The 19529-nt window shown below is 42.0% G+C and overlaps 1 protein-coding gene across 1 annotated transcript in view; it reads right to left on the bottom strand.

The window, feature by feature from the left end:
• nphp4 (nephronophthisis 4) overlaps positions 1–19529 on the bottom strand; it is a 156648-nt gene that overhangs the window by 22057 nt on the left and 115062 nt on the right. Inside the window, exons 16-20 of the mRNA XM_041945704.1 lie at positions 17917–18077; positions 16745–16928; positions 6860–6994; positions 4519–4718; positions 3178–3401 (exon numbers count right to left, since the gene is read on the bottom strand). Of these exons, the coding sequence (XP_041801638.1) occupies positions 3178–3401; positions 4519–4718; positions 6860–6994; positions 16745–16928; positions 17917–18077 (904 nt within the window). The remainder of the gene's footprint in view (positions 1–3177; positions 3402–4518; positions 4719–6859; positions 6995–16744; positions 16929–17916; positions 18078–19529) is intronic.

The raw sequence follows: 19529 nt of genomic DNA, 5'->3' as shown, positions 1-19529 counted from the left end.
CATGCTATATGCCATACTACAAGTAAAGTTTATACATCAGATTTATTCTTTTAATCATTTTTATTTAGCATTATTTATTCATAGCATTGAATTTTTTCCCTTTTCTGTATTCTCTTCTCTAGATTTTATTGTTCTGTAAATTCTGCCAATTTCTTGAAGTTAAACAAGGGCAAAACTGAAATTCTACTACTCAGCCCCAAAACAAAAAAAGAAATGCAGTTAATAATCTGGGGAAATTAACTCCCTGTAGTGAATCTGCTGAAACTACAAGTTTTGCCGTTATCCTAGATTCAGATCTAAGGTTCAAGTCTCACATCAACAAGGTGACGAAAACTTCATGTTTGTTAGAAACAAAGCACGACCATTTATAAATCAAAAGATGCTGACAAACTGATTCATGCCTTTATTTCAAGCAGACTCGATTACTGTCATGCTTTATTTACTGCCCCCCCCCCCCCCCAAAAAAAAAAAAACACTGAGAGGCTTCAGCTCATTCAAAACTCTGCAGCTCGGCTATGAACCAGAACCAAGAGGAGAGAGCACATTAGTCCAGTTTTAGCTGCTCTGCCCTGGCTTCCTGTAACATTCAGAATTGATTTTAAGGTCCTCCTCCTTGGATATAAAGCTCTTAATGGACAAGGACCAAACTACATTTCTAACTCCCTTGTTCACTATTTGTCTTTGCTGTTTTCAGGCAACAGATATAAGAAAATCAGGGATGCAACCTTTGTCCATTATGCCCCAAATCTCTGGAACACACGACCTACAGACATCAGCAGCTCGCTCAATATATTTTTTTTATTTATAAACTCTTGAGCTTTGTCTCACGCTTATGCACTGCTGCACTTCCTTCACAAAGTTGTTGATTTTATGCATTCTATGTGCTATATCTTAATTTCCATTAAACTCCAATTGAAACTGCAGGAAGCAAATTTTTTACAATTTACGAGGAACCAGCAACAGTAAATGGACATGATTTGTACTGAAAGATGGGAAGCACGTGTTCTGGGCAGTGCTGTGCCTGGTGAACTGTCAGAACCTGACTGAGCGACCTGAATTTGACTCTCGAAACCCACAGTGCTGCAGTAGAAACACATCAAATGAGAGGCCTCCTTGCTAATTTACACATTTCTGGCTCTTGGTGGAGGTGGCAGACGGTTTGGTGTAAAGTGTCACGCTCCCTCATCAGGAAATAAATAAATAAACTAGCAGGGTGCTAAGCCGACGAGAGGACAGATGCAGGGATTGATGACTCTCAATTAGACCTGTTAGGCTCGGTGGCCGGGCTAATGCCATAATGATTCATCCATGGCGCACTCCAGCCTTTGTTGATCAGCGTGATATATGTTAATCCAAAGCTCAGGCATGAGCAGAATCCATAACAAAAGATTCAGTGTGGGGGGATTAACAACGACGGTAACTGAAGGAAACAAACACGACATGGATACCAAGAACGGGTGATCCAGGAAACGTCACTCATAATGGCTGCTATGCGTGGATTAAAGGGGCTTTTTAGCATCTCACCAGCATTATGTCTGCATCTGTGTCAAGGACAACTGATTGTGGTGCTGAAGGAGCCGGAACGTTCTTTGTTTATAGGCCGACAGTATGTGCAAGAACAATCGAGTGAAGCGTAGCAAAAGCCTGAATCTATCTTCTTTACTCATGCAGACACACACATGCAAAATGTGGCCGCTATTTGTACTGAACAACTCATAATTTATCATGTTTATTTCTAAATAAAAACACACACGTCAAAACTGTGAACAAAATTTAAATGTGCAAGGCACACACGCACACACACGAACACACACACACACAGACACACAAAACATGCTGTCTCAACATTTGAAAATTCTCAGACTAAATAATGGACCCGCCGCACACAAATAGGATGTGCCAAAACAGTTCATAAAACCAATTTCAAACCCTAAAACAGGCACACGTGCAAACACACATGTTAGTACACACCTACATGTGCATGCATCACATCAAAAGGCTGTGACTCAGACTCCCACAACCTGAATAAAACACACAGTCACACAACCAAACGTCTTCATGACTTCATCTTGACTTTATAGTGTTGATTTTATATTTTGAACATCTGAAAACTTTTTCTTGGATGGGATAGGATGGATAGGTTTGCTGCTCCATAATCATAGGCATCACCATCCCTTCCTTGATATTTCTTCACGTGGAGCATTTCAGAACCTGTTTATGAGCTGAAATTGCTAATTTTTCTGTTTCCACTCCACTGCAAGAACCATACAGGCTACACAAAAATACTGATAACAGCTAAAGCTGGACAGAATTGCTGAGACCAGTCCAGCCCAGTGCAGCATTACAACTTTAAAACGTAGAGGTGACAAGGACAAAGGCAATGAATGTGAATGAAGTTTCATGGAACTCCAATTTAACTTTTGTTTCAGTGGCGGCCTTGGTTTCAAGTGGCCTTCCAAAAGCAGAGCTATGACTTGGTTGGTAGTAAATGAACTCAATACAGAATTAGACGCCACTCTTTAACTTTCTAAACACGGCTCCAACAATAGCTTCGAAACCATGCATTAAGATTGATGACAAGGGTGTAGAAGGCCAGCTTTTTTCTTCTTTCTCTTGTGTTATCAATGGATAATATCCAGTCTAACATTATTTTACTGCTCTTAACTGTTTGCGTTACAAAAGACCACCAGCTTTCGCATCAAGACTGAAAGTTTTTGAGGAGTGAGTGAAAGGCTAGACCATCACGTGCAAGAACAAAGCTCATCTCCCGTTGGGGAGGGTCATGTGCGAGGACGCAGCATCGCTTCCTACAGCAGGATGAAAAAAGGTTCTAAGAACCATCTTCAGAGATAAACCATTACCTTTGGAAACACATCACGAACGTGTGAACACAGTTTCACGGTTGGGGCACGGCTTGTTACTGTCTGATAATGGAAAAACACACGCTGTACAGCACAGAACAACACAACTCGGTAGGTGTGCTAGACTGGGGACACACCTACAGTATAAACATGTTAAATCCACCCAATTTGAAAGATGAAACACATGACTAACAAACACATTAATGGTTTTCTCAGATTTCCTCTTTGTCAGTGGAGAATATTATCACACTAAACAAACATTTGGGTGGCAGCCTGACACCACCTCACTGTCAACTCACTGTTTGCGGAGTCTTACCTGAGCTCAGGGTCGTCACTGTGAATGGTGACCGTCTGAGGTACATTAAAGGGATTCTTAAGAACAAATTCCATGTACTCAGCAGAGCCCAGGCTGGTATAGAGCACGTGATGGGTGGTGATGGCCTGGCTCAGCATGTTGGCGATGCCCTCCGCCTTGCTGCGGTCTCCGCTGGGTTTGATCTGATGGAGTTCTTTGGGTGGCCGGGCTTCCTTAGTCCGATCCTAACACACAAGAACAATGGCAAATACTAAGACATATTTTGTGCAAGGAGAGATTATTACCGACATTTTGGGTGTACTCTCTCTCTGGTTTAGATAATCTGGCTAAACTGCTGGCTAGTTTAAAACCCTCTGATATCTTCGTAGTGATGCTGTGTTCCCGAATCTCAGCAATTACTTTGGTAAGTACAATATTATCAGAACTGAAGTAAAGTAAGAAAATAAATCTTGGTGGAATAAAACAGAGTTTTCTCTGTGACATTTCAACAACACATTCTTCATGAACAATAACTCTATGGCTACATTCCGATTATAGTTGGAACATTGTGGAGTTGGAATCAAAGCTCGGCAAGCAGGTAAGCTTAGTCTTGCACACTTTGCCTCATTGTTTAAGTCTTGTGAACATGAAATGACCTTTTCTGAACCTTTAAGAGAATATTTTCAGTGGTTTGTCAACAAACGTCCACACATCCACAATTTCCATAAGCCTTAGAACACTAACTGCAGGTATTTGGCTGCAGGTAAAATAAACAGACACACTGTCTCTACTTTGTTTTTCTTTTTGGGATACTTATACAGTTTATGAAAACCAAAAGGAATCCATCAATCATTAAATTAAGCCCAGAAAAAAAGTCAAATCCAACTTGACTACTCTTAAAATCTTCTTCCTCCATGAGTGCTTGGCTGTTATGGGGGTGTGAACAAACCGAAACACAGGTCTTATCAGAGGAAATTCAATGCGTAAAATGTCTCAGGCAGGCATGCACCACAGCCAAAATCACATTTAGCATGTGTGCCCATGGGTGAAAGTACAAGATGAGCCTTTGGGTAGGAGAACAATTAACACCTTCTGGTACAGTTGCTAAAACACAGAGGGTTGGAGGGCACGTCGCCATGAGAATTGTAACACTGGCAGGCTGTTTGGGAGACGCTGCTCGCCTCTACGAAAGCTCCCCCATGACATGTTTCAGGGCCAGACTGAAAGCTGCTCTTGCGCTGTCTTTGTTGTCCGTTTGAGACTTAAGTGAAGACGACACAGGGGCAGGGCACTGCGGCTCCGCTTTACAGTTAAGCAGCTATTCTTGTCTCCCCATTGGCTAAGTGCAAAGTTTGACCTCACCGTGATCTTAGTCGCTTTAGCATCTTCCTTGCCCTCTCGCTGATGCACGGCAGCCATGCAGTCGAGCTTGCGGCGCTCGCCGTCGGGCTCGTTTAGACCGTGCTCTCCGAGCACGACGGTGTCAGCTCCGATCCCGCGTCTGAACGACGGCACGCGACCTCCATCTATTTCCAGTCTGTGTGCCAGCGCGGTGTTCTTCGCTGTGAAGGAGAAAACAGGCCACAATCATGAATATATTTACTGAACAGAGTAGAATCTAATCTCTTTGCCATTTTGACCATATGTTCTAAAAACCCTCCAAATGTCCAAGGGAGAGAGTTGTGACAGATTAAAGTATTGTTGGAGCACCAGAAACAACAGCTTGCACACAGACAACAGTCAAACAACTGGCACCGCTACAACTGGGCCAAAGCCCTACTGCTGGGAAAACAGACTTGCTCTCTCCTCACCAATTATTTTCACATCCATGGCAACGTATCCTCTGCAAGCACCAAAATATCTAATTAAAACACCTGATTCATCTACTCCTCACCAAACAATCCATCCTCATTTGGGCTGAATCATGCAAATTACCCATGTTCTTTAAAAGCTCTGAAAAGAGAATGTGCCTAATCCTGCACTTTGAACAACACAAGCATTATGAATTTTTTAACAGCCTAAATTCCCTCATAAACTGTGAACTTATTCTGAGATCAGACAGAAGTTCTTGTATGGCTGCTCGTGTTTAGACGTTTAACATCTCAGAACCCGAGCTTCTTTTAAGAAAAGGGTTTTGTAGAAAAGTAAGGAAACAAGAAATGCAACAGTACAGTAACTTGGATGTGTAATTGCCACCAATTATGTGGAAATGTGTAAAGCACTGTTCTGCTCATCTCCCAACTTTCAACAAATGTAATTGGCTGAGAGGACGCAATGTACCTTAACTTAGGAGAGCAACAAGCAAACTGACACATAGAAATAAGACAAGATCTTCAGCATTTTGACAGTACACCAGAAGCTCAACCAATCAGCAAACAGCCCTGTATCCTCAACTAGTAGTAGAGTATTTGAATAAGAACAACACATCAGAAAGAGATGGAAAGGAAATGCATTCACTAATGTATGAAGAGAATTATATTTGCTACATATAAAGCATCTGCAAGAGTAAATTTCCATTTTTGTGCTCACACATACATGTTTTTAAATTCTCTTCTCTCTCTGTTTTCCTCTCCAAGTCACTCTTTAGCCCCAGACATTTTTCTTAAGTCTCCTTATCACAGAAGCATCCGGTCGACTGCCAGTCACCAAACCAGATAGTGTCTGGCTACACCGCTGCTGTGGGACAGGTGAGGGACTGAGCGTGCACTCACGACGCAGCTTCACTGTGGCTTACTGCTGCGACTGGACTCCAGTGAAAGCAATTAGGCGCATTGTATGTTTAAACGGCAAGGGAAGGAGTTCAGTGTGCAAGAGAGACAAGAGTAGTGGTGGTGGTGCTGGTGGGGTTGGGGCGGAGGAGGAGAGTGAGATAGGTAAGAAACAAAGCAAACAGTGAACAGACAGCGTTTGCACAGTAGCCAGAGCTGTGAATAAATGCAATGAAAAACAGTTTAGAGAATACATTCGGATTGAACATAAGCATGCATGGTAAACATGTTTTATACAGTATGTTTGTTTGTTCGGGCTTCCACATGCAAATTTTGTATCAATGTATTAGTATGTAGTGTGCTATGAGCAAATGTTTGTGAAATATAATTACACAGTGTTTCCAAAGTCTGTGCTCCTCAGAGCGGCCTGTAATTCTAGACCTGCCAGACTTACTTTATATCATTATAAGCAATTATCTGCTTGTTTTCAACTTCTAATGTGATGCCTTTTACAGTGTGTGTGTGTGTGTGTGTGTGTATTTGAGTCACAGTCCACATTTTAAGTACAAATTTAGGAATACACACCAGTTGACTGGCGACAGCTTCTCTAATTGAGGAAAAAATTGGTTTCCCCAGTGTGTGTGCGTGTGCGCACATACACACACATGCACAAAGCACAAACAGGACTGTGGCTAGCCACCAGAGATGCTTCTGCAAGCTCAATTAGGCAGAAAATTGAGTGGTTCAGTGGTGCAGCCAACAGACAGAATGTGAAATGGATCCGGTTGAGCTGATCAAGGCAGGAGCATGGTCACCGCCCAAATAAAAGCCACTAATTGCTCCGCGGCGTAGAATACACACATGTGCATGTGTTTAGACATACGCTGGAAGGTGAGTGAGGAAAACGTGTGCACGGTAAATGAGAGTGAAGTTAAATGATATGTTTATACATCGACACAGACAGGGTTCAGTGGGCTGTGGATTAAAGTGCTTGCCATTGAGTTGGAGGATGTTTCTGGAGGACAGGCTTCCTCCTCTGAAGCCACCAGTGACTTCGCGAGGTGTGATGATGTGCGAGTGAGATGGCATCACGTCTGCTGCCCTCCTGCTGCTAGGATCTACTGGGCACCCTGTCGAAGACAAAGACAGTTTTTAGTTTGACATCTAGTATCTGATTATACTTACACGTGAGCCACCCAATAAGTCACTCTTAATAAATGCAAACTCACACACTCACTTTTAGGTTGCAGATTCTCCACTAGAGGGAGCTCCGTGGTGCTACACATGCCAACAACTGACACTTACAGGCAAGAGAAATAGCTACTTCAAGTTTGACACCTGCCACTTGCAGGCAATGAGTGTTACAGGTCCAGTTTTGACTGTGCTTTTGCAGGTCTACACTTGTATCACCTGTGAGTGAAAATTGAATAATCAGTAATAAAAGGGAAATTGCTGTACCACAGTAATTCAGAGTGGACAATAGCTGCTACAACAGAAACACAACTCAATACGTTACTGTAAACATCTAAGAATCAAGCATACCATTATTATAGTTTGTCAATTGATCAGACAAGTTTTTTTTGTTCTCTGCATCTGACCATGTAATTTTTTTTGATGATTTTGTTGAACAAACAAAAGGATGTCCTGCCTTCACCTTCCTTGTTGACAGGTGGGGCAGGTCAGCCTGGAACTGCTGGGACTGAGGCGTTGAACCTGGGTATTACCTGGATGTCATGCCTCATGCTTTCCAAAGAAGAATAGCAGCAGCTTGTTCATGAGCAAAAAAACTAACCAACGAACAGGCGCCCCTACAGAAGTTTCAATGAAGAATGATAGCCTTGCTTGTTGTTTAAGACAAGATAAGAAAAAAAAATATTAATTCCCATCTGGGGAAATTCGTGTGTTGCAGGCAGCAGGCAATAGTAGTAGTAGTAATAGTTGTTTGATCACATGTTATGTCTGAGGCTATCTCTGTATCACTATCAGGATAATAACTGGTGGAAGCACAGTTGACTCTGAAACTCTTGATTTGATTCATTCTATTTAAAGACCAAATCAGTGTAACTCCAGCAGTGACTTGAGCTGCGGGAGTTTGCCACTTCTTGAAGTAACGAGCCAAACTGAGATCTGAAGCCAGATCTGGCCAGACCCCCCCCCCCTACATAAAGACAAGCCTACAGCGGTTAATTAGTAGCCTGAAATTGCCAGGGAGGTCTGGACACAGAGAGCTTGTGATGCTGCCATGCTGATTGATGGTTAGTGTTGGCTCCTGTCTGGTTTGGCTGCGTGCTGAGTGTCAGAGATGCAGTGAAACACCAATTTTTCTGGAGGCGGGGGCTGACCACAGCATTACAGGGCTTTCCTTTAAAGAAGAGCTTGAGTTTTGAAATTTCTAATTTTCTAAGTCATGTCATTACAGCTTTATAAGTCATTGTTTGGATGGCTAAGCTGACAGTTTTGGGTTATCCTGCAAAACCTGCCTCTTGACAACTAGACTGCCTTCAGTTTTCAACCTTATTTGTCTCCCTTTCTTTTCCTAAAGGGCAAAATCATCACATTCCCCATCTTTTTTAAAGGCATGTGGATAAGTAAACACTCCAGGGTGCACTTGTACAAAGACAGTGAATGATGGTTGATATTAAGTTTTCTTCTAACATTAATTCATCCTGCACAGTCCCTACAGTACAGTAGTTGTGGGAAAGGCTTGCTCATGCTTTTGAACAGTGTTTTATACACATAATACTTGTTATGAAAGTGTGACAGGTAATTGCTCACAACCACAACACCAGCCCGCAGCCATGCACCATCTTCACAAGAGCATTTTCAAATACCACGGGTCAAAAGACTTGTTTTGTGCAATTTACAGGTACACCGAGGCTCACACTTGGGATGCGTATTATACAATTTACAACAGTTGACTGAAGAAGTAATTAAAACTAAAGTTTACAGCTCTTTAAATTACAGTGCACTTTGACACAATGCTCCCATTACTCCCATCAGTGTCTAGGCTTTGGACCATCACAACATACCCAAATTAGGTGCTTAATTGTAGTGTAAGAAGTTTGAGCATTTCCTAAGAGGCTCTGGGATACCTCATCCGGGATGCTTTCATTTGAAATATGGTGAGTGCTGCAATTAAGTGGCTTTACTGGCCAGAACTGACACCTCAGTGAGCCTGTAGGAGTTGTAGAAGGGGAGGCAAAAGTACCCTCCAAATCTTCCAGAGGCAAAGTCCTTCATCAACAAACTGATAATGGGCGGCAGCTAAATGAGTAATGGGGAGCTGATGTTGCCATGCAAACAGACACAGACAGCGCAGTTCTGCAGATTAATGGGTGAGGTGTCTGCCGTCCCAATGCATTCCCCTCATCATCCATCACTCTTCCGTGGCCACACGACTCAGCCGAATGTATTTGTTTGAGTTATATTTCCCAAATATAACTGTGAAGACATTACGTCCGCCATCACATGAACATCTCAAATCAATAACAGAGCCATAGAGATCTCATTCCCAACACCTCATTATGGGCCTCTCTCAGCCTGCTTTCTTTTGTGTTGAGAAATGCTTTGATGATGGATAGAATTATGAAATAAGCCTGCAAGGACACGATAAGATGAACACCCAGCGCTACTCTCCCACAATAAAAACACATGGACTGACGACAAACCCACCCGTGACCCTCTGATTTAATCATTCAATCATTTTAATTAATCGGCTATCGCTAGAACCATCATTAGGCTCATCAGATAATACCTACTTTAGTGCTAATCCAGGTTGACGTGGATGTCTTGCTCTCGGTCACATTATCCGTCCCTAACTGCTGAATCACACTGGCAGATTGTTTAGACAGTGCTGATGATTCCCATCGCTGAAATGAAAGCTAATACTCCGGGTCTGTGTTGCAGAGAGGAAGCCCAGCCCGGCGCTGGCTGCTCTGTGGTGTCTGTGTGGAGGAGAGTAATTGTGAGCAAAGTGCCAGGGGGCTGAACTCTATCAAATTTATTGACTACCTCTCTCTGTTGCATGACAATAACACTACTCGGCACAACCCCACCTGCCCGCCCCCTTTGCTCTGCTGGCAGTTCTTGAGGTTAAGGCCACAACAAACCACTGATTTACTGGCCCTCAGAACAAATGGGAGCAAGCGCCGAGGGGGTTTCAAAGTAGTCTGCAATATTCGATTTCTTCTGGCTCCCCGTTCCAGGCCACTGACCTTTCAGAATAAGCAGATTCCCCCTCACCTCAGGGCTAAAAGCAAAGTTGATAAAGTTGGGCCTTAATTCGCCAACAGCAAGAGCTTTTAATGAGTGTGACATACTGTATGTGCAACCCTTCGGGAAGTCACCTAGTTAAACTAATTGTTAGGTAAATTTCACTGATATTTTGTTCCACTAGTGGCAGCTTTAGGGTGGATTCTCTCTACTCTCTCCTGCTGCAACAGCCAGTCTCTTCAGGGCTTATCTGGCTGCTGCAGATGAGAAGCACTGTGAGGTCTGGAGAAGGTTCTAATCTGTCTCCTCTACTGTGCTGAAGCAGATACATGCACTCTGTTTGTGTGTGAGAGAGTGTGTGCATGTGTGTGGACAGAGCAGAGGAGAGCAAGAGAAAGTGAGAGTTAAGAGAGAAATGATACAGACACAACTCAGTCAGCAAAATGATTTTATTTCAATAGGCTTTTCCTTCTGTCACATATGGGCCTTTTTACTGTTGGCAGATATTACCGACATGTTTCCAGATTGGGTATTGAAAGCATTCACTGTCTTAATCTTTGGCAATGAAGCCAAAATTACCTTTTTATGAAGCCAAACTCAAACGATATGTGTGTAAGATAGAGTTGGACCATCAAATTATACTATTATATAAACTGCTGCAGCCTTGGCTCAGACATACTTGCTTGGGTTCAGTCACAGAAAAAAAAAATGTAAGTCATTATCAGCCAAAATAAGCACTAATTTTGCTGTATTAAAGCTGCCCTAATCAATATTTTTCTAAAAATGGATCACATGCCTGTGTGTAATGTGAAGGGGATCAGTCATCGTGATGAACCCACAGGGAATTATTATCAACTCTGTAGTTGTATGCAACTTACTATCTTTCAGCTCACTGTTTTGGTTATCCAGGCTGTAATTTCCTGTGAAAATGGCTACATTCCTAAGTTGCTAATAACAAAAATGTTAAATGTAAAATTTTTGCTTCTGACATGTTCCCTTGGGGGCCAAGACTTCTGGTCTTTTCAACTCGCATAGATTTATCTTTGCCTCTAGGCCAGGGATGTGATCCTGCCCGTGAGGCAATTCATAAATACAACATTTTTTCTAGACAGCAGTTGCCTTTTTTCAAGAAATAGTAGGCTCAGGCAAAAAGACTATCACTAGAAACTGGTTAAAGCCCAAAGCACCTACAATTGAAGAATGGACCAATATTGTACAGGATATTTACACATTGGAGAAATTGACATTCACCCTCAAAGGCCAAAGGGAATCTTTTTTCAAGATCTGGTCAAAATGGACAGAATATGTAAAACCTGTAATCTCTGTGAATTGAATTTGATTGTCATATGAAAGGTTGTCATGCCATACATTACTGTTTTGGTTTATGTTAACATACACACTTTAATGTGTTTTTTTTTTCCTGATTTGAATAATTGGAGGGGTTCCCCCACTCCCGCCCACATGTTATATTTGTTCTGTTATGTTACTAAAAACCTGGATTAGCATCCTGCATCCACAACGCTGATGTGGACATTGAATTGTATCCAGAACTAAAGTTCAGTACCATCTGCTTTTCCAAATAAAAATTGAATTGGAAAAAAAGAAAATAGTAGGCTGAAATGTCCTTCTGAGTGGTCCTGGCACGCAACACGCATGTAGCGACTGATCGCGTGTCAATGCACCATGGCAACTGTCAAAAAAAGAAAATAGCTGCAGAGTGTCACGCTTTCCAAGATAAATGGACAAATAATAATAATCTTTTGATTAAGTAAAAGGCAAGCCAATGTGTCCAACTCAGCTGGTGGGGGCGTGTTTGCAGAGATGAAAAAGGCCAAAGTTGACAGTCATTACACTTACAAACTTGTTAAACTGGATGAGCTGCAAGGACAAATGCACTTGGATAAAGCTACCGATCTTTGGCAGAGTTTGGGCTCCCAACAAGCAGCAGACGGAGACAGTGTTATGAAGGAAGGTTTTGTGGTGAGTGAGCTGATATCTCAGAAGCTGAAATCTCAATCAGAAAGAGAATTTGTGAAGGTGTGACTTGTGGCCGCTGTGGAGCTGCTGGTACCGGACAAACTGTTTCAAAGTGTTAGTTTGTCTGGAATAATTCATAGAGATGAAGGAAAGTCGTGGAAACCAGGTGATAGCAAGAATCTGCGTGATTTGACCTTCATGGTGGGCATGACATGTAGCAATGACCTACTAGTGTGAGCACTGCTTTCAAAACTCTTGCAAAGACTCCGTCCTGCTCAAGACTTAATGATCAACCTTGGAAAACCATCTGCCAGTCGCATCAGCATCATCATCATCATCATCATCATCAGTACCATTTGACATCAGACACCTCTTCAAAAAAAAAAAAGTAGTTCCAGTTACTGAAGAGGATGATATATGCGTTCCATCATTTAGCCTGGCGCTCGAAGGATGTTATTGAATTGGCCCTTGATAGGAAAAATGTTTCCCTCTGCGCTGGGCCGGTAACTAAGGGTTGTTACCAAAATTATTAAGGATTATCCTCCAGGAACCATGAACACCTGTATCAAATCTTATGGTAATTTGGCTCGTACATGTCAACAGAAGCTTACTCTGGATACAAGGATTTACAACATTGCCTTCCTCAAGTCCCACTGCTGGCAGGAAAATGGTAATGTACACACGTAGACACAAATAAACAAATACATCTGCAGAACATGTGAGACAGAAATGTTCAGGGCAAGTGTGAGCATACAGAATCCCAATGAAGGAACCATTGCTTCTGTGTTCTGTAGATATTTACCCCTCTGTCATATGCTTTGTTAACTTGTTGTACAGCCTCACAGCCGTAAATCTATGAAAAGAGCTTGTCTTTCCTTGCTTCTTTCATTCTTTACTTTTTATTTCATTAATCCTTTACTTTCTAAAGACCTTTGTGACCTGTCTGTCATCTACCTGTGTTGTGTTTGCTTGCCTGTTTGTTTTAGGAGGACAACATAGATTAATCACCTTTAACAGACCATCAATTACACCACAGTATCAGACTTTGGAAAAGCTCTGGGCTTTACATCATATTGACATCAGGGATTATAAAGACCATTCAGTGTTTTCTATCTTCTATCTTTGGGACAAAGTTGCTCACACATACTGATGACTCTGCTTTGACTCAGCAGACTGTGGGCCAAGTAATCATTTCGAGAAGAGCTACGAAATAGTCATACCAGCATCCAAATGTCGAGCTTTTGCACAGTTTTCAATTGTTTTACAGTTAAACATCTCTCTTTAATGCATTCCACCTCTATCTTCATTTTCCACTCAGAGTTCATGTGGATTTAGCAGATGAAATCAATAAAGCATCGTAGCTTTCCTCTGGATTCACCAGTCGATCAGTTTCACGGGACGAGCAGGTGGTCGTCATGGCTTATACTCTCCTCATCTGCTCCTACAGTTCTCTGTATGGGAGCAATGTTTTCCTTCCTCGAGACCCCATGCCGCAAAACCAAACACCACATGTTCCAGCGACGATTTTGCAACTCTCTATTATTCTGATTAAGCCACTTCCTTTAGTCCTTTACTAGACTATTAATAAAAGCTGCTTTACAGAATGATTGAATAGGCCTGACAGCGCATACCATTACCATTTAATTAATTACATGTCAATCATACCTTGTGATAATTAAAAAGGATATCATTTGGTGTTTCACTCTTTTTCATTTGGAAATGACAGTCTGCCACTCATTTTTTCCAATAAAGTCTAATTCTGATGAATTCCCAGCAGGAAATAAAGACATGATTAATAACACGCATGACTTAAAAAAAGAAAAGGGAGAGAGCCACATGTAGTCAGGACTGAACTGCTTGTGAATTTTAGTGGCATAGCTGTGGGGGTCCACATGATTATACAAATAAATACAGCATATCTGATGATTTGAAATCATATAAATTTGAGATGACTATTACAGCATGTCTTACATGGTAAATGTACAAGGATGGACATTCTCACGGCAGTCCATCAGTACAACAACAGAGTCATGCTATACTCACCACTCTGCTGCTCTGACTTTCTCCTTTCAACATAACTGCTGCTTTCATTCCCTAATTCATTTCAATCACTTCCCTTCTGCCGCCTTCTGAAACTCAACATTTCCTCTAGATATTTCAAATTAAAAGCCGAGTGGGAATGGGAGGAATTATGCCCTATGAGTCACTGGAAGGCTTTTAATGTGATACATATGTGTGGTGAAGTGTTGAGTATGATTGACGGCCGCTTAACAGCAATAACCCTTCCAGCAAATTCAAAGCAAATAGAGAATGAAGTCAGCACAGCCTGCTATGCTACACTGTTATACTGATGGAATTAGTGCTGTAGAGATGTAGAGTATGCTGCATTGATCAGAAGAACAGGTAAACATGGAGGGAGTCCTGAGTTTTCAATGACTGGATTGTTAATAAATATAATAGAAACATAAGAAATTAGAAACAAAGGCCTCTGTCTTTTATGTGCCTGTTTCAAATAGGCCCTGGTCAATATTCAAAGGTCAACAGAACACATTAAACTAGTCAATTCATCTTATAATAATGCATGGCTAAAATTAAATCAGCACATTCATCTGAATGTAAAAGGTCCTCACTGAAATTTCAGCCTCATTGAAAAAAGCTTTTACTGCTATGTCTCCTGTTCCTGTCACACTGCCACACACTTTTTTTCTTTTGTCTCGCACTCTGCGTCATCGACCATTTTCAAGCAACCTCCCTTCACCTCTCGAGCTGAAATCCAGGAACTGCATCTGCACAATGTCAACACATAAATGCAGCCGGCCTTTAAGCTCGGCCGGCGTGCATTTTTGAGCCCATCCGGTGGGGATTTAGAACCGGCAGAGACGCCATGTAATCCTTCTATTAAACTTGAAAATCAAAAAAAAATTGGAGTTAGAGGGTTCTCACATGATGTTGGTGATATACTGTACCTGTCTGCCTCTCATTTCGCTCACCCTGTGTCATCAACCAACCTGTCCACGCTCTGCTACACCTGCCTGTCTATATGTCTGCGTGTATGCATGAGTTCATGCCTTCTTGGCATGTATGAGTGATCTGATATGCACACATGCGCGTGTGTGTGTGTTTGTGTATGTATGTTCTTCCTATTAAATTTCTGTCAAAGTCTTCATACAACAAATCCATTTGTCATACTGTGGGTAACTTCTGACCCCCCCCAACACCAGTGAGTTTTAATGACCGAGCTTCGCATCCTTTACCACCCACCAAATAAGAGCGCTGATTTATTACAGCTTGATGACTGACGCAGAGAAAGAATGAGACGCACAGAGGATATAGAGGTGGTGAGAGAAGACAACAAACAGCCAGATAGAGGGTGGAAGAGAGAACGTGTGATAGAAAGGTAAGAGGTAGATGGATGAATAGGAGAAAACAGGAAGACGGTAATAAAGAGCGAAGAGAGAAGTGTGAAAGGCAGCGACAGATGGAAGCAGAAACAAAGAAAAGTGCTTGCGAGTCCTCCCTCACCAAATTGATTCTGACTGTCGGCCAGGCCGCCTGATGGATATCTGAGCCTTGATTGGAATTTACATGCCAGACACAACCCTCCTCCTTCCATCCCCAGCACACCTAATAACCCACTGCGCTCTCAACCTGCTTTGAGTGATAAGTGCTGGCATATTTAGCCCCAACAATGGCACTCTGCAGAGTTTCTGAGGCTGGGAGAATGATGCATTGTTTATGAGAGGGAGTATCGTTTCAACAGTTGATTAATGGCAAGCAAGCTATCATCAGCTGGCATCGCGCTGTGGGGGCGCGCCAGACCCAAATTGGATGAGTGCAAGGGAAGAGGGAAGGTGTTCAGTTGCTAGACGGAGTGGAACTATCACATCAAGATATTTCATTCTGGCGCAGTGTTTGCTTTGCGAGCCTGCACACCTCCAGAAAATGGGAACTTTCAACAGCAGCAGCAGCAGCAGCCCTGGGGATTCACTGTCATTTTCCAACTCTACACATCAATAAGAGTAAACAGACAACATTACTTCATAATCTGAGGCTCCAACTGGAATATGACCTGAATATAAAACACTCTTGTAAATATTTCAGAGGTAGAAAGAGATTTGGGTGATACTGAAACTGGATTTTTCTTTTGAAAGCTACGACAAATACAAGTTCTTCCTTTCGTGGCCTTCATCACATTTACATTCATGTTTTGGTAATGCAGCTACTCAGCCATTCACAACAGCCCTCTCATCCCATGCATCCCATCACTCTCAGCCCTCTTCTGTGTCCCACTGGGGGCAGTACTAGATTGGGTCTATTTGATTTACAAGTTTCACCATGGGGGTATGCGCTAACAGCAACACAAAGTGAGACAACAATCTGGCTGGTCAGATGAATTTTTGCCAAATACTTTCATTCATCAGGCCCTAGTACTAATCACAGTACACATGTTCTCCCATACCGTATATCCATTAACAATCATGACTTCAGCATGGCAGTTCTTATTCGTCTAGTCTGTGGACCTTGAGTTGAGATCATGTGTCACACCTACGGAAGCTGTTTGGCTGGCCTGTCCATCTGTTCATATTCTATGTTGTTGTTAGCCATGGCGACGGCAATATTTTGGCCAGCAAAGTAGGACTTCAACAATAAAAAAAACAAGAAAAAACACATTTCAAAAACATGCAACATACCTATGTTGCCTGTGCGTATGTGCAGCCGGCCCCTGACAATGGTGTGGACTGTCATGGGACTGAGGGATGACCGCTGGCCCAAATCTGTGCTCGTCAGCAGGGTGTCCTCTCCCACGTAATCTGTGGTCAGGACCTCGACCTCATGAAGGGCCTGCACTGCCGCTTTACCTTGACGCAACATGTACTGGGGATGCAAAATAGGGTGTGAGGAAAGAAAATAAAGTGAATTTATTAAGAAGTATGCCATAAACACAAATGCACAGATCAAGACATGAGGGGGAATGACTAAAGGAAGCCAGACTAGCAAAGAAAATGAGAGCACATATACACTAGGAACGGTTAGGAGAATGAGTTATTGCCAAATGAGGGTCAAGTTGAAAACAGCTCTGCCCTGTTGTAAACTACTTCTTTAGTTATTTCTCATTACATGCTTTACAAAATTCATGTTGCAAAACAAATCAATTCTACATCAAGTTTGGCAAAAGCATTTCGGTCCAATCAATAGATAGCAGAGCTGAAAAGACCAATTTAAAAAAAACTTAATCTGTGGTTTGTTTTTCATTAAAGGTGAAAATAGAGAACTTGCTTGGGTCAAATCCTGGAACACAGAGTACACAGGGAGCAACACAAATAGCACTGGGTTAGTTCAAAACAAGGCTGAGCTTCATACTAGTGCATTTCTTTCTTTTTTTTTTTTTTACAGATTTTAAACTCATGACCTTTTCCGAGTAAAAAACACTTTTTAAAAACAGCCACAACATTTGCACATCTCATTAAATAAGGCATTTGTGCCTTTTCCAGTTGACAAAGAGTAAAACCATTTGTAACATCTATTATGACATGTTTTGTGTTGTTAAGGACACCTGGGTAATAAAGTGTTTTTGCATTTGACATCCAATTATCAGTAGTAGTTTTCTCTGCAACGTCTGGTTCACTCTATTAAATGTGTTAAAACAATCTGCAAGCACTGCATGAATCCACGACAGATGCACTGCGTTACGATGGAGGTCGACCATGCATGTGTAAGAGGTATGTGTTTTCTTTTTTAGTAATGCTCAGCTTATTGTGATGAACTCCAGCTGAGTGGGGTTCAGAGGTTGTGTTGAAATACCACAACTAGTAATCACAAATGATCACTTTCATCTCCATGGATTCGAATCATTATCTTCTACCTTGAGCTCGATGGCAGTAGATCCTATCAGGAGCAACGAGTCGCTGTCCCAGATGTCGATGTGCATGGTGTGGAGGGCGAGGTAACGGAGGAACCAGCGCTTCTCTCCTGGCCTCAGGAAACCCTCACCTACTCTGAACTGCACCTGCAGGCCCGGAGAGCCTAGACAATAAGAGGAATAAGGGAAAAACACAGACAAATTGAACTATACAAGAGAAGGCTCATGAGTGCTGCACTGTCTAATGGAAATGTGAGCACCTTGAGCACAGGGAATACAGAGACAGGACAAAAATGTGTCACTATCCAAATATTAATGTACTGCAATGTAACACCATCCTTGCCTTTGCTGGCATATTGCTGTGTTTCTAGCCTTGCTAATGCCATCAACTGCCAGTCAGAGGAACAGCATTAAATTGCTGGCTATCAGGCATATCGCTTAAATATCGTGAATAAATTGCAGCACCCGCACATAAAAACACTGCTAATCGCGCTATTAGTGGTTGAAAACTCCACAGTGTACCTATAATTTAGCCTCGTTCAAGACTTCTGAATCACTTCCTACATGTTTGGTTGGTTCAGCAATTCAAGTCAGTGTGGTGTTGTGTTACATGACGCCTGTTTTTCCATCTGAAGGAAACAGGCGACAACTGGCAACTGGCTACAACCATTAATTAAAGAAATAGAAAAGTATCACAGAAAGTGACAAGGTGCATCTGCATTGGTTATCCTAACAGTCGGCAGGCAGAACAACACTTCCATCAGCATTTTTCTTGGATTGTTGCACTTCGATTGGTCAGGGCAACAACCTCCAAGCCCAAGTTTGGATGCAGAGATGAAAAAAAATTAGTTGATTTATCAATTATTTGATCAAAAGAAAAATGGCAGCTATTTTGATGATTGATAAAACACTTAAGTCATTCTCTTTAATCCAAACAGCCCCCATTCCAGCTTCTAAATTGTGGAGATTTGCTGCATTTCTTTGTCTGATGCATAGGTGCTGGAGTGTTAATAATGCATTATTGTAATGTAATGTCATGTATTATTAACTTTCAACAGCCAATTAATTGAGACCATAATCAGCTGATTCACTGATAATGAAAATAATTGTTGCAGCCCTGGTTGGATGTCATCAGGGTTATCAGGGCTTAGACACCACTGTTATAAACCCTGGGTGTGGAATCTGAAAGGCATGCAAAGTGTGTTGAATCCTGTTTTTGGAGCTTGATCCGTACCAGGGAATAAAAGTCAGGGTCCCTCATCTTTATGGAAGGGCCACACTAAATCCCCCTTTAATTTATCACCCATTCATGTGATAAACTGCAATGACGGCAAATTAATATTTAGCACCTCAAAAGTGCTGTACAGTCTGAAAAACTGAACCAGTGTATTTATGTCTCTACCGACATCAAAGCATGTGCTGTAAAGACGCACGACCTGCAGACGTCACGGATCTGATCACTATTTTAACTTATCCTTCCATCCAGATGGCTTTGCATTTGGAGCAAAGCCATAATACCTGTAACCAGCTGCCAGACTTATGGACAGATCTGAACTAGTGCAGCACCCATCTACTGGGAGTCATTAGGTCTGATGATTGCACTGCATGGGAGTACA

This window comes from Chelmon rostratus, chromosome 10 (genome assembly GCF_017976325.1).
Source record: "Chelmon rostratus isolate fCheRos1 chromosome 10, fCheRos1.pri, whole genome shotgun sequence".
Taxonomy (NCBI): domain Eukaryota; kingdom Metazoa; phylum Chordata; class Actinopteri; order Chaetodontiformes; family Chaetodontidae; genus Chelmon; species Chelmon rostratus.
Note: the sequence above shows the minus strand (reverse complement) of the source record. Positions and strands in the feature narration are given on the sequence as shown.